Here is a 24,139-nt window from a genome sequence, read left to right as displayed (position 1 = left end):
AAGAAAAGAAACTAAAGTAAAAGAATAAAAGGATGTAACGAGACTAGGTGGCTTTCTTCTCATTATGGTAGCAGCTGGCACGTGGGCCAGAGCACGCTCAAAGAGCAGCGTCAAAACGCGGTGGCAAAAGAGAAGAAGAGGAGAAGGGCGACCAAGAGAGTAAGAGAGTGTTTGATGGTGTCCTGAGTTTTTAAACTCGGCTTTCAGACCGTCCCATCTGGACATCTTGACCAATTAGATACTGTCCTTGCTTGGGGTATTGCTTTGTTTCTCCACCCCTCTAATAAATCGGTGTTATCTGTTCAGTCAGAGGTCCGAACTTTACAAGCTCTTGCAAAGCATACTTTTGAATGTGATTTCTATAACCAGAATGATACATTTTACAAAGAATTAATTGGAAGAAACATTTAAAGCATGAATTTTCAAACTCATACATACCAAACATGAATGTTACCCTTTAAGGCTTAAGCTATTCAATACTTATTAAAAGCAAGACATACACAATGAGTGATTAAAACAAGGATAGTCAAATGTGTGGGCTACAAACATAATATGGGGTTCTGCATAGAAATGTCCTTTTAGGATGATTTTATGTGCATATAAAAAAGAAAGTCTTTGTGTAGTTCTATGGAGAATGAAAGCATGTTCTTTAGACAAAGGAATTCAAGTCTGTTTTTGTCTTGTATGGGGGAAGACCTGTTCAAGACAGTCTGTAGCTCGTGATTTTCTATCACAGGTTTACATGTGACCATCAGTCTTGATTACTTGCAACAAATTTGACAGTCTCCTTCCTGAATTGGAATTATCAATAAGTGTTCTTTTGTCTCAAGGTTGTAAGCTATTCTGTGAAAGAGGCTTGCTGGTTAGTTTGCTTGCTTCAGACTAGATTTATGACGTTGTCCTGTTACAGCTTTTGTGGAATCTCAGCTTCTCATTTTTCGATGTTCTGATGGAATCTTAACGTTGTCTGATTCAGCCTCTGATATCTTACAGTTCCACTTTAGCACAATCAAATATACTTCAGTATATCTTTAGTTGGACTTCAGCACCACTTCCACACAATTAAAGTGCATTAATTAGCTGTTCCAATTTAGCAGACTTTAAGTATACCAGTTTAGTATACTAAAAGTAGCACAATTGCAAGGTATTTTATTAAGTACATACAGCTGAAGTCAAAACTTTACATACACCTTTCAGAATCTGCTAAATGTAAATTTTACCAAAATAAGAGGGATCATACAAAATGCATGTTATTGTTTATTTAGTACTGACCTGAATAAGATATTTCTCATAAAAGGTGTTTACATATAGTCCATATACGTTACATATACGCCCCGGCTCTTAATGCATGGTTTTTCCTTCTGGAGCATCAGTGAGCGTTTGAATCTTCTGTAATAGTTGCAAATGAGTCCCTCAGTTGTCCTCAGTGTGAAAACATGAATCTCAAAATCATACGGTCATAGTTGGAAAGGGTTCATATTCACAAAAATGCTGGAAAACCAAAGAATTTGTGGGACCTGAAGGATTTTTCTTAAGAACAGCAGGCAGTTTAACTGTTCAGGACAAACAAGGGACTCATGAACAACTATCACTAAACAAAAAAAAAAACACAGCTGTGGATCATTCAGGTAACAACACGGTATTAAGAATCAATGTAAACTTTTGAACGGGGTCATTTTTATAAATTCAACTATTATTTTCTCTTGTGGACTATATGTAAACATTTTATGTGAAATCTTATTCAGGTCAGTACTAAATAAACAATAACATGCATTTTGTATGATCCCTCTTATTTTGGTAAAATAATTAACATTTTGCAGATTCTGAAAGGTGTATGTAAAGTTTTGACTTCAACTGTAAATATGCAAATGTATTTGTAGTATACTTAGCATTAAATAAGTGTATTACAAATACATTTACGTATATTCAGCTTCGCCATCAGAGGAATAAATGAAAACAGCTATTGTAAAATCTAAAAATATCTTGCTAATTGGGCATAAAGGTTTTCCCTTTATCCTAAATTCATGAAGTATAAATCTGAAGCAGAGAGGTGAAACTGTAGATTTTAAGTGTCCACACTTGGTTGGCAGAGAACATTTTGCCTGACCACACTTCCTACAGTAGGCAGCTCGAACTTGTCACCGTGAATATGCTACACCACGAGCTGACATTAAGGGGGAAGGAAAGGCAGGCTAAGTGCTTGCTCATGAGGTCACCCTTCTTTTTATGGTAAGAATAGCCTTTGCTGTTCAGCAATACACCGACGCAGGTGCACAAACTCACACACATGCACGCCAATGTTTGCCTATGCACACCAACGTCTGAGTACACAATCAGATGTGTGAGCTTGCAAGAGATACCCTAAACAGATTCCATCAACTGGGCTGTTTCAAAGTGGCAAATCGCTGCTTTCTGAAGTCCAGTGTGATAGATTTATCAATTTTGAATGAAATGCATGAGACCGACATAGCTCGAGCCAACAAATCCACACACACACACAGAGAAAGAGCACATCCAGATGTAGCCTGGTCACTGCGCTTCACATCTCAGGCCAAGAGCGAATCTCATCGCACACTGACACGTCCCCAAACGCCCCCACACAAACTCACCCCAGGTCTTGATGTTTGTGTTGGCATGTCTGTTTGCAAACACATTTATTGGGTCTTTTCAGACGATCCCCTGTTGACTATGTGAAACTAATGAGCCAAAACTCAAAGTCGTGTCCTGATCCCCACGGTGCCAGAGAGGGAGACCAACCCTAAAAGTGTGCGTTGTCCTCCCCCACCATGATTTGCAAAGGCCAGCTCAGAGACATTAATGAGTTACAACGGCAAAAACGCCTATGCGGTCGAGAAGACATGGCGCATGTTAATCAGAATTGTAAATTGATGTCAAAGAGGAACAAAGACATCACCATAAAAACACATCTATGGGACATCCATGTTAATGTCTTTATCTAATTAGGCTGACTTCCTACTGACTCGCCAGAGACGTAAGGGTAAATATGGGACTAATAATTGATTTGTTTGTTTATCTTGACAGCACATGTTCCTTGCAAACCAACACAAGTAACGAGACATAATAAAGGATGGCCCTTGGGGTACGTGACTACTGTATAGAGACAAGTAGTTAACAGCCTTCATTTGCACACCGTGACAATAATGACACACCACTGACAGCTAACGACACGCCACACAAGCGAAGCATCCTGCAAATAAACAGAGGTGTAAACATTTGCTTTGACAATGATTTGATTTGATTAAAATTTGGTCACAATTTAAATGGCTTTAATTTTGTTGGCAACAAAATTGTGCACCTTTTGTTTCTGTGAAATTATAGAAAACCGTATACAAAATGCATTTAATTTTAGCCATTTTATGTAGGCCTACATCTCATTTGTTGCCACTAAATTTTTATCTGTCTGTCTGTCTGTCTGTCTGTCTGTGTGTGTGTGTGTGTGTGTGTGTGTGTGTGTGTGTGTGTGTGTAGTGAAAAAAAACACATTTTTTGAGCAGCCAATGTGTGATCTCTCCTTAGTACACGTGGCCAGTAATGCTAAAGTGAAGTAGTTTTAGTTTTCGATAGTTTTTCAATGGCTCTCGGTAATACCGACGACATATATGGGAAGTCCTGGCCTAATGGTTAGAGAGTCAGACTCAGGTCCGGCAGGAATTGTAGGTGGGGGAGTGAATGTGCAGTGCTCACGTCACTTTATTAGAAAATAGCTTAAAATTTAAATAATTGTTTGTAGTATATAAAACAATCATAAAATTGTGTGTGTGTGTGTGTGTGTGTGTGTATATATATATATATATATATATATATATATATATATATAAAAATAAATACACACACACACACACATATACATATATATATATATATATATATATATATATATATATATATATATATGACTAAACTAATAAAAACAAATCCAGCCAACACTGAGATCATTCCACACGTGCATGAGCCTGAGTGACTTCGCGGGAGAAACAGCGGTGGCATCTTGTCAAGTTCACGCAAGTTGATATGATTCTTTAGGGTCTTGATGTTATAAAAAGTCTATAACATACTTGTTAAAATTTCTCAATGGTAGTGTAAAAAACACCTCCTTTACCCTGTCAAAATCAGCTCTGTTTTTAGCACACTGTTCTAGTTCATGTTGCTTGAAATCCTAGTGAGCTCTGCTGACTCCGCCCCTCTCTTCCGTGGAGTGACTAGCAGACCATAGATATGTGTAGATCCCCTATTCGACCGCTCCAGATACATTGATCTGTCAGCCAACTCACATTCACCATAATAATCAATGAATATTCAAAGATATACAAGTGTATAACTTGCTGTTGTAGACGCACAGAGTCAATGCGCTCAAAGATTCGCAGACTGTTCCAAAAATGGCAGATGGCTTAACTTGCGTATCGTGGCAATCAAATTTAATTGTGAATCGAATTGAACGGAATCATTCTGAATTTGCAAAAATCGCTCTTGAATCAAATCTAAATCCTATGAATCGTGAATCGATTCGCTGTCTACCCAAAGATTCACAGTCCTAATAATTATTAAAAATTTGTGTATCCTACATATATTACTTGACCACAGATTTTTACAACTGATAACACATCAATAATTATACAATATAATATAATCCATATAATCCATAAGTATTGGAACAGTAAAGACAAAATTGCTCTGTTGGCTGTGGAGCCAAGACATTTACAAATATGATTAAAAGATGAATATGAGACAAAACTACAGAATGTCACATTTTATTATTAGCCGTTTCAACACATACATGTTTTACCAAATAAAAAGAACAGCACTTTTAGAGTTCATCCCACTCATTGATGTGAGCATAAGTATTGGGACAGTTGACCATAAGGCAGATATAAAAGATTAAAAGCTATTATTTAGTTGCAGATCCCTTGCGCACGATCACAGCAGTGAGTCTGTGACCCATAGACATCACCAGACTCTTGGTCTCATCCTTTGAAATGCTTTTCCCAGCCTTTAATGCAGCCAATCCCAATTGTTGCTTGTTTTGGGGAGTTTCTGCCTTTACTCTCCTCTTCAGCTGGTGAAATTCATGTTCAATCGGATTTTAAATCTTGGGCAATACTTTCCATTTCTTTGCCCTTATAAATTCCTTGACTGAACTGGCAGGGTGTTTTGGGTCATTGTTCTGATGCAATATGAAACACTTCCCAATGAATCTGGTGGCATTTTCTTGAATATTGGTAGGCAAGATGGTTTTGTACCCTTCCAAATTCATTCTGCTACTGTCATCATACTTTAAGTCATCAGTAAAGTTGAGAGGGCCTGTTCCAGAGGCAGCCATGCATACCCATGCCATGACACCACCTCCACCATGCTTTACAGATGAGGCTGTATGCTTGGGATCATTTGCAGTTACCTTTTTTTCTCCATATTTTTGCTTTCCCATCACTTAGATAAAGGTTCATCTTTGTCTCATCGCTCCATAAACCGTTCCAAAACTCTTCTGGCTCATCTTTTTGCTTTTTTGCAAACTCTAATCTTGCCTTTCTATTTTTGGTGCCATTCTGTAGATGACATTCTGTAGTTTTGTCTCATACTCATCTTTTAATCATATTTGTAAATGTCTTGACTCCACAGCCAACAGAGAAATTTTGTATATATTATACAAATGGCACTGTATATATTAAAAATACAGATATCATATAGATCTCATATTAGATCACTATTAATTATGTCATAAAAGCATTTTTCAACCTGATAAACAACTTCACTCAATATTTTGTGGTTTTGAACAACATTTGCAATATAATTAATCTACTGCTATGATCAGCATGTTGCACCATTAAGATCAAATTTATACTTTGAGCTTGCATTCAAAAACACCCAATATACATATCTGAAACAAAAAGGACAAAAATGAGATTCAGCATGTATCATTTGCCTTTTAAAATTCAATGGTTGTTTTTCCATATACTCTTGGATAAGAAAGACCCTGATTACAGCAAGGCGCTGAATCAATTTGTGTACACTATATTTTTATGCATATTTCTTGCCAGTTCAAAATTAACAGCTTGGACACAAGCCTGAGCAGGTGTTTCCAAAACACTCTGACTAAATCTAGCTCTTACATTTGAAATCCAGCTTAACAGATATCTGGCACAGCAACGTGTCCTGTTCCAACAGGGGCATCTAAAAGCCACACACACGTAGAAAACCCTCTCTTATCTCAAACTACAGCTGAGAAAGCAAAGAGTAGGGCCTTCAGAAACCCCCATTCCCCTCTCATTCTCTCCCGTCTTTGGAATGAGGGGCATGTAGTAATTACTGAGGATAAAAGCTGACTAATGCACTGTGTGCATCTGCATCTATGAATGTGAGTGGTTACTAAATTATTGGTCAGTGTTTAAACCAAGCAGCCTAATCATTCTCAGCACAAAACAAACAGGCCTGTAGGTTTAGTATCATAGAAAGTAAGGTGAACAACCTCTAAGGTACTGAATAAAGGTATGGACAAGACTAAAAAATAATAATTAGCTGATACAAAAATGTACCATGGTAACCAAGAATGTATAGTTTCTTCCAAGATATCATGGATTGCTGCAGGTATTGGTAATAATTTAATATGGGATCCCCTACAAACAGTGCAAGAAGTTTACAGTACCTTCAAATGCTCAAAATTCACATTGAAATAAAGTTCAAATAAAACAAAATTAGAAGTGAAATAACTGAACTGAAGTTTAAAATGACTAAACATTTAGCAGTGACTTACATTGCTGTATCCATACGAGACACCATGAAACAACAAGCAGTTAAAGGTTTTCTTTGCCCAAACCATAAAATGCAATAAAAGGCAATAAAATAAAATGAAATGCACTGGACTGTAATACAATAACAATATTAAACAAAACACATCAAATAAAAAAAAAAACATACAATAAAAATTGCCAGGAATGTTAATAAAACATTCCAACCATGAAGAGGTAGGCCTATTCTGCAAGATTACACTTTTTGTTCAGGGCATGAGAACAATCCAATTATTCAGATTTTCCCAAAGGTTCATGTGCTTTCTCCATTTTCACAGAAACTATGGTTACCACTTGTTCATGTAATTTCTGTAATTTTCCATAGTGAACATCAAAAGGAACAACCGAGGATTTAAGGGAAGGCTGTGGGTTTTTATCTCAAACCAGCAAAAAAAAATTGTTCCTGCAGGTCCTGCTGGCACAGCAAAACAGCAAACAAATAGAATTGCTATAAAATCAAAATGACAGTCGCACTCCACTGGTTTCCTTTAGGCAAGATTTCATTCATCAATCCAGGTGACTGGTGGATAAAACAGGTACATCCTTTACTGTGACAGTGATATCCAATATTGTAAAAACCCTATCAAACCCCAGACCCCATTTGATGTCATCTCCTGCTTTGGTCTAGGTTTTATATCAAAAGCTTTTTCACTGACACTAATAATCTGGGTTTGCCTTGATCAAAGCGTGAAACCTCATCGCGCATCTGGACACAGCGGATGGTATCCCAACTCAAACATTTGGCCACTCTGATGGGTCTAGAGCGCTTATGTAATGAATTCATTTTAAACTTGCTCAAATATTTCATTTGCATGTAAAGAGTAAACTGTCACCCAATACCAAAACGAACAAGGAAGAAACATAGAAAGAATGTTCCAAAGGACTTTACTGACTAAAGAGCAAACTTCTTGGTTTTTCCCCTCATTTAGTAAGGAAGCAAAAGGTTTAGCAAATGCTTTTATCCAAAATGACTTGCAGTACATTTACTAGGTAAAATCCCCCTAGACCAACCTGGGGTTAAATGCCTCACTCAAGGACACTTGGTAAAAGCTAAAACCTCACTCGACAAAAGCTTCAGCTTTAGCCACTTCATCATAGCAGCTCCTAAATCAACCTTTTTTTTGTCCAACCTACCCCCAAAGCCTCATCAGTAATACTCAAATAACTCTTCATCGACATCAAAACTGGAAATGTTTTTAACTTATTTCAACAACTATAACAAATTCTCCAGTACTGTTAGTTTTTGGGCAGGTTTTGGAGTCAGTCACACCATCTCTCAGCTACGAGTGAAACGCGAGGCCGCGGTCTAAACTTCGCAGTTCCCCTGCAAACAGCAGCCCTTCACCAGCTCAGATTTCAGCAACACACCGACACAAAAATTTGATAACAGAGAATGGTTGAATACACTTAAATTAAAATGGTACTTTGAAATATGCCTTTTTTATTTCTAAAATGCTTGTTAAACTAGTTTAAATGTAATATTGTAAACTATGCTGTATTCACCCAAATAAATTCAATTTGTCTTGTATTTTGGCCATGGGTGTTAATAATAAATGTTCATCTTTTGATTATTGCTGTTGCCTCTAGTAATTCTGTGTGTGATTTTTAATTTCCAGCCCATTTTAAGCCAGCAATATAATAATTTTTAAACAATAGATGACTTAAATTAAACAACCCAGCATGGTGGGTGAAAAAGTTTAACCCAACCAGATGGGTCAAAATAACCCAGCATGCGTTCTGTCCAATATTTACCCAGCGCTGGGTTGCCAAATAACCCAAGTTGGGTTGTTTTTAACCCAGCATTTTTTAGAGTGTATTCCATTGTAGACCGTGTCTGATAATAGTTACAGAGTAATGTGATTACAAAATTGTGGCCCCTGGGAGGAGATCCACTCCACTCCAAAGTATTTAATATGAAAGTCATAGATATGAACATCAAAATTAGTTACTTTAATAAATGTAATATAACCTAATTTCAGTTGAGCAAACAGCAAAATTAAAAAAAAAACTTCCCAAGTACACCTTGAAATCAGATTAAAGACCCCCTAAATAAAAAAAAGTCTGTCTAGAAGTGTATAGAGAATATGATAATAAAATCTCAGAACAGAGAGAAGATGAGAACAAAATCAGTTTCATCTGAAAGGGAAGAGATGTTCTTACCTGGCTCCAGTTTAATGACCTTGATAGCAGCCAGCTCTCCTGTAGTGACATTACGGGCCTGAAAAAGAAAAACAACAGCACTTACTCAACCGATCTCTCAATGTTAATAACCATCATTACGGCTGAAAGATCAGAGATCAGAGCAATCAGCAGGCCCTGATTTTGCAGACGACTTTTACATTTTCTGGAAAATATCTTCCCAATTCTACTGAAAAATAAGTACTACACTCTTATTGGTAGCAAAATTCATCATGAAATTAGCCAAAATATAAATGCAACGGTACTTCCTGCACAGATTCCATGCGAGTCTGCTGATTGGGTAAGAATTAGCTTAAAGCCTTAAGACATTAACATTGATTTTAAATGGTTTAAGTGTCAATAATGCCTACAACTGAACTGTATGTTTAAATAGGGTAAACATACAATCGAATGTATGCTTACTGCATTAGCACGTCAATACGTACTGTGCATACTTTTGCATTTTCCCGTGGTTTTTAAAAGACCGCTGATCAGTGCTCTTAGAGCAGAATGCTAATTCATTCACATGAGCAGAGGCACAGATATTTCACGATTCAAGAGAAGGTTTCATCACCTTTAAAACCTAAATACAAACAAGCATTGCTTTATGCCAGTCTCAATATCCAATGGACAGACTCATTTTAGCAACAAATCAGTTGTTCAGTCCATCATGATATTATTCAATCACGATGTGGCAGGAGGAAAAACATTAGACAAAATTAGCCCGGATTCAATTAAGATGTCATCGGCGAAGTGGTCAAAGTATTTCTTTTTCTTTCTCCTAGCAACAGCGTGAGATCTGACAGCTAGGCGTTGGCAGCAGTGAAAACAGGGGGTGGGGGTAGACTGAGCCGAGTATTACCGGGCAGACCACGGCTGATGGAGTCCCACAGGAACACTGATGAAGTGCACTTTGATAGAAAAATCTGTGTGAATCATAAAATGGCAAATTAAAGGGTCTAAATTCTCACTGATAGTTTGTTTGGGTTGCAAGGACTAGATGTTTTCAACCACCAACAAAAAAAATGTGGTTAAAATGCTAAATGTGCAATCATATCTAAAACAGTCCGTGCAGGATTTAGGATGGGCCATCCAACACTATACCTTACTTACCCTGCATATTGATGTCTTAAAGGTAGATATTAGTACTATCTGAAAAGGATACCGCTCCACTGACCTTTTTTCTGAGAGTGGACAGACTAAGAGTCACAAATCAATTTCTTTTTTTTTCTTTTGGTGTTTTAAATTTGCATTAACTTGTATTGTAAGTGGCCTGCGATTTAACATTTTTAGACCATTTCCACTTTAAAACGCTCTCAGAAACACATCTGAAAATTCACAATGTAACATAGCGACAGATCTTTTCCTCCATATTGTGATGTACAGTACATCATACAAAATATAACAAATGCATGGACAAATCATTCACAATAACTTCCAAAATGTCAAAATACATTTAGAAAATATATATTGTGTCAACTTTATTGGTTCATTCAGATTGACGTGTTTGGTCTTTCACATTTTATGTTCAAAAATGGTTGGATGCAGTATTTTTAAAAGTTGAACTATTTCGAATTTTACTTTGCAAACGCAGCATTCTTGGTACAAATGCCAAAAAATGGGGATGCAATGGTCAAAGATGTCCATCTAATGCATGTTTATATTGAAAAACAAAAACACAAAAACTTACTTCCTTAAGACAGATTAGTCAACTAATCGTTCTGGAAATGACTAGTTGATTTTGAAAACATGTTTCGCATATCCATACTGATTAAAATAATTCCATATAACACAATTCCATTGCCTTTAAAAGCATCTATTTTGATCTAAACTAGACCGTTGCAGTTAACAAATGGAAGGAGTGAAGCATTCTAATGTATGATTAATAATCAGTATCTTTCAAAGACATTTCGCTTATTGAACACAACTCGGAAAACATCAGCAACTGAGTGATATGATCTGAAAAGGATGCTGCAAAACACAGAGACATCCCGGGTAACTAATGCAAAGATGTCAGGAGCGATACAGCTTCGCCGAGATTGTGTGAGAATTCACTCTGAGGTGCATGTCAAAAATGTTAAAACACAACTGAAAGCTCTCCAGAAGGCTGATGATTCTCTGCCGTATATTCAAATTCCTGTTGCGAACTGCTTTGAAGGAAGACCACATGCTGAATCCTTTCAGCTCAAAGATATGAGGTGCTGAAATTGAACCTAGATTATAAACACAGATGCATGTTGGGTCATATCGGCAAATTATATCACATCCCTGCTTTGAATCATCAGTACAAAACACAGAATAATATATAATCAATGTGTGTTATCCAGAAACAAAGGACTTTCTTTCTTTGGTGGAAGACAAAAGAAACTTTTGAAATGCAGAATCTCCATTCAGTTATAATAAATGGATTCTGAGATTGCACCATAAAAATACCATAAAGCTATAATAAATGTAGTCCAGATTCATGCACTATGTTGCAACTCTTCTGAAGCCATATGATAGCTTTGTGTGTGAAACAGACTGAAATTAAAGTTTCATGTAAAAGAGCAACCAGTGACCGTCTTCAAATTTTCTTTTGTGTTAATGAAGGGGAAAAAGTTTAGAACTACAAAAGGGTTATTATAATGACATAGCATTTATGTTTTCTAACATACCATTACTTACAACTCAGAAGCTGCCTGCTGAAATGTTTTTAATTAGACCAAATTGTGATTAGTAAACAAACAAAAAAAAAAGTATAATTCCTTTCTAGGATAATCTGCTTATGGCTACATGGTGAAGGGATGCAGATTAGTGCTGATCAATAACTTCATCAAGCATGCAGGCCCAGCGGTCAATACCTCGCCTTGTAATCAGGCACATCATATTGTCTGGTGTGGTTTAAAATGACGTGTTAATGATCCTTTATAATGAGCCCACCATCGGCCCAAGAAAGGTGAAAGCCAAGGATCGTGGGAACCAACCAACCAACAACAGCATGACCGGATCTGATGACGGTTGTGAAAATGTGGGATAAAAAGAGCATACAAAACTGCTTTTAGACGTTTAGGATTATGATAATGGGTTGATGTATAACACTGCGGGTTAAAGGAATATTCGGGGTTCAGTACAAGTTAAGCTCAATTGCCGTAATATTGATTACCACAAAAACTATTTTCGACTTACCAATGCTTTTCTTTAAATAAAGCAAAAATCTGGATGACAGAGAGACACTTACATAGGACTGATTCATAACTCGCTGTTTCAGAAATACCCTAGTAAAAAGTAATATATTTCACACTAAGCATAGTTAAAATCTATTAACGTATTTTCTGGCATATTGCTTGAAAATTACTGATATAAAAATTATAATTAAACTTTGTTTGGAGTAGTACTTGCGCTCAATGCATATTTCTTAACATGAAGCCTAAAATGTGTTTTTAATGTCATTATTGTATGATCTTTGAATAATATCTGTCTCTAAATGCAAGATATTTAGAATGTACCTGAAGTATACTTAGTTCCACTTTAGCAAAATCAAGTATATTTCAGTATATCTTTAGTTGGACTTCAGCACTACTTTCGCACAATTAAAGTGCTTTAAGCTTAAAATTTGTTGTTCCAATTTGGCAGAATTTAAGTATATGCGAGGTATTTTTATAACCACATAAATATGTAAATGTATTTGTAGTTTCCTTAGCACAAAATAAATGTTTTTCAAATACATTTTAGTATATTTATTTTTCACTAGGGTATAGCCACAAGATGATGCATGTTATAATGATTTAACTTTATATATCACTAAAAAACATCTTTCATGTACAGTGGGGCAAATAAGTATTTGATACACTGCTGATTTTTCAAGTTTTCCCCACTAACAAAGAATGGAGAGATCTGTAATTTTCATCGTAGGTACACCTCAACTGTGAGAGACCGAATATAAAAATAAAATCCAGAAAAATCACATTGTATGATTTTTAAATAATTAACTTCCATTTTATTGCATATATTAATATTGTATGTGTATGTGGTACTGTATGTGATGATTTAAAATCTGTTTTAAAAACATTCCTTTTTTATAATTTTTTTTACTGCACTTTTTGTAAGCGTGCACAATTTGACTAAACCTTGTATGGTTATACATCAATATAATTCTAAAATAATAATAATATAATTTTATTAGGATTGTTATTAACATTTTTGATAACTTTTTATTATTATTAAATAAATAAAATAACATACAAGCAAGCTTATTAGGCTGCTTCTCACTGAATATAACTTGTTTCATAATGAATGAACTTTACACTGTTATTGAACAGAACTGAATCAACTCTGAATTGCCTGGAGCTGAATAATAACACTATTATCTTGTTAAAGCTGCTTTACAGGAGAACTTTGATCTGCTTTTTTTTTTAAAGGGCACCTACTATGCAAAATCCACTTTTACATGGTGTTTGTTAAACGGAGCAGCATTTACTACACAGAGCCGTAGTTCACTGACAAGCTACTAATATCGCGTTCATTATCGGTGATGTATCGCCTGCGATTATGAATGCGATATTGCGTAGCTTGTCAGTGAACTACGGCTCTGTGTAGTAAATGCCACTCCATCTGAAAGCAGGTGATGTAGATTTACTACTAAATCACAGAACTGGCTTTACTGACGAGATGCGCATGATAATCGCATTCGATTATTTGCACAGCCCTAGTTCTACTGTAGTTTTTTTTTTTAATTAGCTTTTAATTAGTTTTTTAATTTTTTTTTAATTAGTTTTTTTAATTAGCTTTTAATTAGTTTCTTATTCTTATTTATTCGCTAACTGTTTTTTATTTATTTAGGCTAGTATTAGTTTTTTGGCATATTGACACTGGTCAACAAGCATTATGAAATTTCTATGGTATCAAAAATATTGATATTTAATTTGATTACTTATTTGTTATCTTATTTAAACCTTATTTAAAGCAAAAATAATATATTGTTATATATATCGTTACCGCAAAATAATATAGGCTAACTCACCCCTACTCATACTGCTTTGAAATAACTTTAGGATCAGTAAATGACGACAGAATTTTCATTTTTGTGTTAACCATCCCTCTAAAACCCAGCCTCCCTGAGCGTAACCCTTTGACTTCCACACTTTCTATGCCCTTTTTTCCCCAGCAGCGCTGAGGCGCAGAGCAACAGCCAAGCGCTCCACCTGCACAGGTGCAGCACGCAGTAGGGCTGCGAGCTGCTGCCATGTCAGCTAATTACAGAGAGGCGGATAAATCACTGCAAGCTTGGCCCCCGACCAGCCGAATCTAGGCCAATCATTTTCTGCACTGCCTGGCAAATTTGATTCCTTGTATTAACAATTTACTGTGCCAATTTACTGACCTCCGATAAACAACACATTTTCCTCTCTAATGTCTTTCCTGCGCTGGTGTTATCAAACATTTCATCGGATTCATTATTCATGCTGTATTGCAGTTAAATACAGAGCACATAATGCATCAAGAATTCTAGCGCGTGCCGACAGGAGCGTGCCTGGGCTTGCTAAAAAGTGATTATGAAACTACAGTACAACCGAGACGACTGTACTCTCTGAGTCTCCCATCAACAATATAGTTTGCACATATGAATCATTACTACAACACGGTCGATTAGCTGTCTAATAAGTCTAGCTCTAATTCTGCTACCAACATAATTAAGTAAATCACATTCTTGTCCAAACAAAGGTAGAGTATCAGTTGCTCATGCTCACTATGGGAGAATACAATTTCTCTCCACAGCCGCATTTGTAGGATCGTAGTTCACTCTGTCATGCAGATCTGTATTTCTGCTTACTCATTGAAAGGATGCAACAAGGTTGAAACGGCTTTAGTCTCCAGAATATGGAGAAATCTCAAGGCCGCTCAAAAGTAGGCTATATGGCAAGGACGTTCTATTAAAAGAGACCATGTAATCCAGTCTGTTGTGAATTTCTAAAAGGCGTGAAGGCACAAAACACATGAGAGTAAGCACAGGTGTTGACAGTGACTTCCTGCAAAAAGTGATGAAAGAAAGAATGTGTGATGGCTGGAGTACATTGACCTCAGGTTTGTGAGACTCCTGCGAGGTGTTTCAAGGTTTCCTCCGGGAGAAGGTTCGAGGTCTGTGACTTTCTCTGACTAATGACGAGTCCTGGTTTCCCATCAAGCCATTATGGTCTGACACCTTTCTGAACACACAGTCACAAAACCAAGAGAGAAAAGGTACGGATATGCTTCATACAACCAAAAACCAACATGCAGAACTGACCAAAGCAAAGCACTTCCAAAATCTGTAAATAAATATTTGATATATGAATATTTGTTCACACTTTACTTCGGGGAAAAATTCTCACTATTAATTAACTATTAAAGGGTTACTCCACCCCAAAATGAAAATTTTGTCATTAATCACTTACCCCCATGTCGTTCCAAATCCATAAAAGTCCATCTGCCATCAGTGGTTCAACCGTAATGCTATGAAGCTACGAGAATACTTTTTGTAGGCAAAGAAATAAATAAAAAAATCAACTTTATTCAACAATTCGATTCCTCTGCATCAGCGCAGCTTTTATAGATTTGGAACGACATGGGGGTAAGTGATTAATGACAAAATTTTCATTTTGGGGTGGAGTAACCCTTTAAATATGCATTTTGCCTAAATTTACTGATTAATTAGTAAGGTAGTTGTTAAATTTAGTTATGGGGAAGGATTAAAGGACCTAAAATATGCTTATGCAGAATAAGGCATTAATATGTGATTTATAAGTATTCATAAACAGTCAATATGATAGTAATATGCATGCTAATAAACAACTAGTTAATATGTAATATTTATTTCAGTCAGTTCTTGCTTTTATTCAGCAAGGATGCATTAAATTAACCAAAAGTGACAGTAAAGACTTTTATATTGTCACAAAAAATGTCAATTTCAAATTAATGCTTTTCAAATGATGATGAATATCAAAATTTTCCACACACAAAAAAACTGCAGCACAACTGTTTTAAACATTGATTATAATATTAAATGTTTCTTGAGAACCAAATCAGCATATCAGAATGATTTCTGAAGGAACATGTGACAATAATGACAGGTGAGAATTCAGCTTTGCGTCACAGAAATAAATTACATTTTAAAATATATTAAACTATAAAACAATTCTTTTTATTATTTATAAAAAAGGCATGTCAGAAAGAGAGAATAAATCAACAGTATCAGAAAGGTAAATAAAATAATTGTTCGATTTAGGTATACTGATAGCCTACAAGGCTCAATTCGTTTCCATGCGATAATCAATATTAGACCATTCCAGTTCATTCCAAATATCTTTTTTTATCTGAGTAGTATATTTAAATAGTCAGGACTATTGAAAGTCAGAGATTGTGAGTATGTCCCTAAACTAGCCGATACCAATCTCAGAAGCATGATAGTATTACAGGATGGAGCAGTGCCCAGCTGTTGAAACAGGTGAATAATTAATGATCATTTTTCCCGACAAAGTCAATTCAGAAATGCCCTCACATCAGCTGCACAGCAGGGCACACGTATCACGGAAACTCTATCATCTTGAATTTCATCCAGTCAGAATGTTTTCACAAATTCACGATGCAAGCCACTTGGAGAACCATCTTCCTGTGTAATCTGTGTGATTGAAGGTGACTATTACAATCAGGAGTGACAGGATGTCTGCTTTTCATTTTTAAGGGCAACAAGAGATTTCCTGGGTGTGAAGAATGAAAGAGAATGAATAAAGGAGGAATTGTGAATTTAATCCACAGTAAAACCCTCCAAACCAAGGCCTGGGATGGATGTTTCTTGCATGAAGACAGGAAATCCCACTGTGAAGGAAAATTGTAAGCTAATATGATTTGATTTCAGCAAATGATGTACATGCAACAACGTTAGATTCTTGTTCATTCTTCAAAACGTAAGTGAAATCAAACCTCTCGGGCCAGAAATAAACAGATTTTGTTCTGCTGACAAGAACTAACATCTCCCTTTTTGTTCTATCCGATGCATTTTAGTGTCTGGAACGAAATCAACCTGCATTCAGACCAGCAGAAAGTCAGAACTACTGTTTAGACTGACCTGGCCTTTTTGAGCAAACTCATGCGGTGAGAAGCCAAACTTCCCGCGAGAGAAAGAAATCCGTCTATAAAGGAGGCCAGGAAAAACACATTAGAAGTCACAAACAGGCAGTGTCGTGTGAGAGATTTGCTTACACAATCGTCTTTCCACAGCAACCTTCTGAAAGAGAAGCAATCAATTCTGCCTCAACTCGATCACAATAAACTACACCTCACGTGACAGCTTAGACTTGCGTTCATTCTTTTACCGATAAGGTTCTCTCTCTCACACATACACATCTTTCCGTCGCTCACCAGCGATTCCGCAGACCATAGATGTAAAAATGGAATCGATACAGAACCACTCAAACGTAGGCAAGCCACAGAACTATCAAAATAGCCCCACCAAGGCTTGACACAAAGCCAATATAAACTGATCACACTAGGTAATTAGACATATCCTTACCCTTGATGCAGCAGGCTTTTTGTTCAATACTTACTTTCTTTGCTCAATCAATACTTTACATCTCTGTATGCTTTCAAGCCCTTTAAAATCCATCAGGAGCACGTTGGCATTACATTTACTTCAAACTGTTAAGAAAAACAAGCAGACCCAGTAGACAAACAAACCTGAAGAAACACCTGTTGAAAACGGTGTGGTATTTAAATCAACAAACAGCGCTAAAACTAAAGTCCAAGTCTGCTTTGAATGAACTGGGTTTGTGTTAAAGATTGAATGGATATAGTTCACCCCCATAAAAAAATACTGTCATCATTTATTCACCCTCATGGAAACCTGTATGACTATTTCTTCAGCAAAACACAAGACAACATTGAAAAATGTCTCTGTGTTTATTTTTTTGTCCATATATGAAAGTCAGTGGGGTCCTGTGTTGCTTTGCAGCCTACTAACTTTCATTGTATGGACAACAATAGTTAGAAATATTCTAAAACGTATGTGTGTGTGTGTGTGTGTGTGTGTGTGTGTGTGTGTGTGTGTTCCACTGAAGAAATAAAGTCATTCAAGTTTGGAATGACATGAAGGTGAATAAATGACAGATTTTCCATTTTGGGTGAACTCTCTCTTTAAAGTTGAGCAACTATAATTGGAAAAGTCAGGTAAACGTCACTGGAATGTCTGTCATTTTCATTTGAAGATCAAGCTATGCCATTTTGAGTAAGACTTATGAGGTCGAAAAAGAGAGAAACATCGAAATTGACATTGAGAACATTGAAGTGAATTGTTCACAATAAGATCAATAACATGCATGAAGACTGTCCATGAGGAGAATTTCCATGTGAAATGTAACTTTGTCATCACTGTGATTAAAAGCCTTAAACATCTGGATATTATATGGTAAATAATCATCTTTTATCACCATCATCATCTGAAGTCTAATAAATGTCAACATTTATTTATATACATGTACTCATATGCCACTAAATGCACCAGTAAAACAGCAAATCAATTAAATTGCAAAAACGCTAAAAAAAAGAAATACCACACCACACAAATCCTGATCACAACTGTCTAGACATGAAGTACTGCATGACTGACTCGATAAAAAAATCAGAATAGCGGTCAATCAATGTGGGTTTCTCACACAACGACCATCTCCTGCAATCTACAATATTCGGTTACCTTATAGATTACAGTTGCTTATTGAAGAAAAACACCCAAGGACTGTAAATCTGCACTCAATGCTGTTAAACCAGACAGTAGCCAACATAATCCGTTATCTGTTATCTAAAATCCATCCAATCAGCATAAACAGAATTTTACTTATCGTTTACGTAATCCTAACACGCTCTGTCAGATAACACACTGTTATTCTTCTGACAAGTATGAAATGCTGATCTTATGCTGAAGATGAGATGAATGCAGACTAAATACAATTCATTCATGTAAAAAGTTGGCCATGTGCAACCCTTGACTGACAGGTGAAAGGCTTGCAGGGTTAAACTGACCTACTGTTAAAGATTTACTCAGATAAAGTAGAGGATAATCCAGCACATTTCACACCACTTGTAACATCTTTTAAGTTAACCACTCTGGACAACAGTATCACTGATCTGCTAGCCAGCTGTCACCAAACTGATCTTTCTGCAGTGCTTGGGTTAGTTTCAGTGACAACCACAAACTTAACCAGGGATATCACAAGGCCTTCCTCAAATATTTGTCATGTCTTGCACAATGTAGCAACAACTCATGGGAGTGACACTGAAACAAAACCACACAATAATGTTATTCAGTCACACGCATTCTGAAGTGCAAGAAACTGGGAATAAACTCAAATAAGTTGACATGAATACATATTGCAATGAAAGGCTGTATTTGAGAGTAATTGAGTGTGTCTTAACCACATAATGTTTACAGAGTTTGAAACAGTGTTTTGATGCTATTTCTGAAATGAAAAATGAAAAATTCATCCAAAATTGAAAATTCGGTCATCATTTGTTCAGGCCGAATGAAAGCTTCGGTCACCATTCACTTGGATTGTTTGGAAAAAAGACACAACAAAAATATACGATGATTGAGACTGTCTCCTTTTCTGTTTTAAAGGAATAAAGAAAGCCATGCAGTTTAAGAATTAAATAATGCTCAGCAAATGGACATACTACATCCACCATATTGTCACTCATGTGATCAAAGACTGTAAAAAAAGATGGACGACGCGTCTCCACTTCCTTCCACTATAGAAAAGTGAAGCGAAAGCATCTCAGTATGGCCGCTGCCATCTTGAGTAAATGACGTCATTTGGAGCCAGAGTCTGCGCAGTAGAGATTGGTTTGGAGCCAGAGTCTGCGCAGTAGAGATTGGTTTGGAGCTAGAGTCTGCGCAGTAGAGATTGGTTTGGAGCCAGAGTCTGCGCAGTAGAGATTGGTTTGGAGCCAGAGTCTGCGCAGTAGAGATTGGTTTGGAGCTAGAGTCTGCGCAGTAGAGATTGGTTTGGAGCCAGAGTCTGCACAGTAGAGATTGTTTTGGAGCTAGAGTCTGCGCAGTAGAGATTGGTTTGGAGCCAGAGTCTGCGCAGTAGAGATTGGTTTGGAGCCAGAGTCTGCGCAGTAGAGATTGGTTTGGAGCTAGAGTCTGCGCAGTAGAGATTGGTTTGGAGCCAGAGTCTGCGCAGTAGAGATTGGTTTGGAGCCAGAGTCTGCGCAGTAGAGATTGGTCTGGAGTCAGAGTCTGCGCAGTAGAGATTCGTTTGGAGTCAGAGTCTGCGCAGTAGAGATTGGTTTGGAGCCAGAGTCTGCGCAGTAGAGATTGGTTTGGAGTCAGAGTCTGCGCAGTAGAGATTCGTTTGGAGTCAGAGTCTGCGCAGGAGTCTGCGCAGTAGAGATTCGTTTGGAGTCAGAGTCTGCGCAGTAGAGATTGGTTTGGAGCCAGAGTCTGCGCAGTAGAGATTCGTTTGGAGCCAGAGTCTGCGCAGTAGAGATTGGTTTGGAGCTAGAGTCTGCGCAGTAGAGATTGGTTTGGAGCCAGAGTCTGCACAGTAGAGATTGTTTTGGAGCTAGAGTCTGCGCAGTAGAGATTGGTTTGGAGCCAGAGTCTGCGCAGTAGAGATTGGTTTGGAGCCAGAGTCTGCGCAGTAGAGATTGGTTTGGAGCTAGAGTCTGCGCAGTAGAGATTGGTCTGGAGTCAGAGTCTGCGCAGTAGAGATTCGTTTGGAGTCAGAGTCTGCGCAGTAGAGATTGGTTTGGAGCCAGAGTCTGCGCAGTAGAGATTGGTTTGGAGTCAGAGTCTGCGCAGTAGAGATTCGTTTGGAGTCAGAGTCTGCGCAGTAGAGATTCGTTTGGAGTCAGAGTCTGCACAGTAGAGATTGGTTTGGAGCCAGAGTCTGCGCAGTAGAGATTCGTTTGGAGCCAGAGTCTGCGCAGTAGAGATTCGTTTGGAGCCAGGGTCTGCGCAGTAGAGATTCGTTTGGAGCCAGAGTCTGCGCAGTAGAGATTCGTTTGGAGCCAGGGTCTGCGCAGTAGAGATTCGTTTGGAGCCAGAGTCTGCGCAGTAGAGATTCGTTTGGAGCCAGAGTCTGCGCAGTAGAGATTCATTTGGAGCCAGAGTCTGCGCAGTAGAGATTCGTTTGGAGCCAGAGTCTGCGCAGTAGAGATTCATTTGGAGCCAGAGTCTGCGCAGTAGAGATTCGTTTGGAGCCAGAGTCTGCGCAGTAGAGATTGGTTTGGAGCCAGAGTCTGCGCAGTAGAGATTCGTTTGGAGCCAGAGTCTGCGCAGTAGAGATTCGTTTGGAGCCAGAGTCTGCGCAGTAGAGATTCGTTTGGAGCCAGAGTCTGCGCAGTAGTGTCATATATCAGCATGATAATAACTACCTTAAATATTTTTCGGAAAAATGTATTGTAAGTGTAATTTATTTTTAGATTTTGACTCAAGTCCCATTCGTTTAAATGGAGAGGGCGGGGTTTATGACCTGTACTGCAGCCAGCCACCAGGGGGCCGATCAAAGAGCCCGCAGCTCCACTTTTCAGGATGTGTGAGGCACACCTGCATGTGATTTACATGTTGCTTCACTGAAATTCATAAATCCCCTCACATGGACTGATGGGACAAAATCTGGATACCTTCCACTTAAGTGAAAGTGAAATGAAGTGAAAGTGACAAACTTAATGTTTTATGAATACTATTCAGATACCGCTTTTTTTGACATACTGATTTTAATCTACTAATTAGGAAACAGTGATTATTTCAGATGCCACCTAAAGTATGTTTTTGTTCTTATTTGTCTCAATAGTTCCAGTAAATTAAATACTTTATAGTTTATACACCTTTTTGGTCTAGACGAATTCAAATTTTCAATTCCAATTCAAATAGTAGTAATTCAAATTTGTTCAAACAAATATATTATTGTTGCTTTTAATTTGTAGTAGTAACTCCAAAAACTGCGTGACAGGTTCGGTCATGTGATATCAACATGGCAGTGCCCAGGAGGGACCCACTCCATATAGAATAAAACAGCTTTTACTAGAAGACTGATTGGTTTTCAGTCTTCATATTATATGAGTGTACATCATTTTAATTATATTACTTAATAGTGCGATTAGTGTATAAAAATTAATTCTCAAAAAAATTACTGTGTACACCTTTAAGAGATCAGTGTCCTGGTCCAGTTCAGAGACATATTGTACTTTATGACTGCATATCTAAAACATTTAAACTCCCATATGCCTCACACTGGTTCCAAAACATGGGCCTTGTTTGTATAAAACACATTTTTACCTTGTAAACATCTCCGTAGGTCCCGCTGCCTATCCTCTGGATAAGCTCGAAATCCTCTTGCGGATTTCGCCTGGATAGATCGAAACTACAGTTCATCATGGGGACTCCGGCCTCTGACTATCAATGATAGATTTGCTGGGGGCCCTGACCCGGACGAAAGGAGAAAAACGGAAAAAAAAATAAACATACGGCGTCAGAAGTGAATCTCACTCTCAGTAGTTGACTGTAACTTTAACATGGCTTCCCGTGAACTCCAGTGCGCATGCGCTGAACTCGTAGGAATGGGAGGATGAAGAGAGGAGGAGGAGGATGGGTTTGGGTCAGATGACCAGAGGCTAACCAGCTTCTGAGGAATATTTTGCACAAATAAAAAATGTCACTGACTAACCTTTCTTGCAACTCATACGAAGACTTCACTTGAAAAGTCAAAACTCATAAAACGTGAAGTTTTGGCCACCAAAAAGGAAACCAGGTATTAAAATGTTTTTAAAAATTATTTAAAATTAAAGCAAGGGGCAATTGATTTTAATTCCCTTCACTGTTGAACATTCCTTCACTCTTAAATCACTAGTTGTACTTGTTTTGCATTTACTGTTATTTTCTGGTTTGTATGTAATGATAACATTGATGGGTTGTGGTTTTCTACATGAATTTTCTTCATTTTGGGAGTTACACAAGGCACTTTGAGGTCTGTTTTCTCACATATATCTCTCCAAATATGTGACAAATCACAGACAGTTGACAAATTAACAGTTGTCAGGATTCTCCATGTGGTTGTGACTTACAAAACAGTCTCATGCCTCTTCCTCCATCTTCTTCTCTTTCAGCTCAGACAGGATTGTGATTCAGCGTTATTTATTTCCGAATCACAGAGGAGTGTGCGCCAAGAGTGAGCTTCTGAACACATTTGTACTTACACCATGTGGTTGTTATGAAGGTTTTATGAGCAGGACTATTCAGTCTAATTTATTTCTCAAATGCCAGGCACACATCCAGGATGCAATTTACTGACTGATTATTAAAGCATGCACTGGCACAGATCAAGGTCTCAGCATGACGGCAGTTATCAAACAACCAACACACATACAGCTGGCCTGTATAGCTTAGAGAAGTATTATTTCCTGGCTGTTCTAGACCTGTTTTCTAATCAGTAATTACCATAATTTTATTCATTTTCTGTTCTTCTCTATATTTTATACACTATTTTCAATTGCTTATCAGTTTCTTAATATTTATTAAAATTTCTAATTGGTTTTAGATAGATAGATAGATAGATAGATAGATAGATAGATAGATAGATAGATAGATAGATAGATAGATAGATAGATAGATAGATAGATAGATAGATCTATCTATTTTAGTGTAATATTTTATTTATAATATATATATTTATTTAATAAGTGCACTGCCTGATCCATATATCAGAGATACATATAAATGTCCTATATTTTGACCTTGTTGTGAAAAAAATGTACAATACATTATGTAAAATGACCAATTTTTGGTCTGATGTATGTATCAGTCTGACATTAATGCATATGCATATAATGCATAAAAGCATATAAATATATGTTGACCTTGTTATGGTTAGTCACTTGTGTTTAAGTTTAATGGATTACCCATATAAAAACTTTATAGAATATTACACAAATATAATAATAAACAAATAAATAAAAGTTTACCTTGAAAACTAAATAAATATATGATAAAGCTGAATATAGCCAAGGTACAATAACATTTTCTTTACATTACAAGGTTCATTACATTTTAAAAAGTAAATAAACTTTTTTTATAAACTGTATAAACTGTTTTTTAAATTTGTACATTTGAAACCAACATGTACTCAAATAATGATTTACTTGGCACATACGGT

At 37.0% G+C, this 24,139-nt stretch overlaps 1 protein-coding gene across 2 annotated transcripts in view; it reads right to left on the bottom strand.

The window, feature by feature from the left end:
• The window catches only part of LOC306857057 (mitogen-activated protein kinase kinase kinase kinase 3-like), a 70,509-nt gene extending 47,985 nt beyond the window's left edge, over positions 1-22,524 (bottom strand). The window contains exons 1-2 of one of the 2 annotated variants that reach the window (XM_079396720.1): positions 22,267-22,524; positions 8,961-9,018 (exon numbers count right to left, since the gene is read on the bottom strand). In XM_079396720.1, coding sequence (XP_079252846.1) covers positions 8,961-9,018; positions 22,267-22,365 — 157 coding nt within the window. In that variant the 5' untranslated portion in view covers positions 22,366-22,524. The remainder of the gene's footprint in view (positions 1-8,960; positions 9,019-22,266) is intronic. The other variant, XM_079396721.1, reaches the window with a different exon arrangement.
• Positions 22,525-24,139: the final 1,615 nt, after the last annotated feature.

The sequence above is a fragment of the Barbus barbus genome (assembly GCF_936440315.1).
Source record: "Barbus barbus genome assembly, chromosome: 37".
In the NCBI taxonomy this organism is placed as follows: domain Eukaryota; kingdom Metazoa; phylum Chordata; class Actinopteri; order Cypriniformes; family Cyprinidae; genus Barbus; species Barbus barbus.
This window is presented reverse-complemented; position numbering and strand designations above follow the sequence as displayed.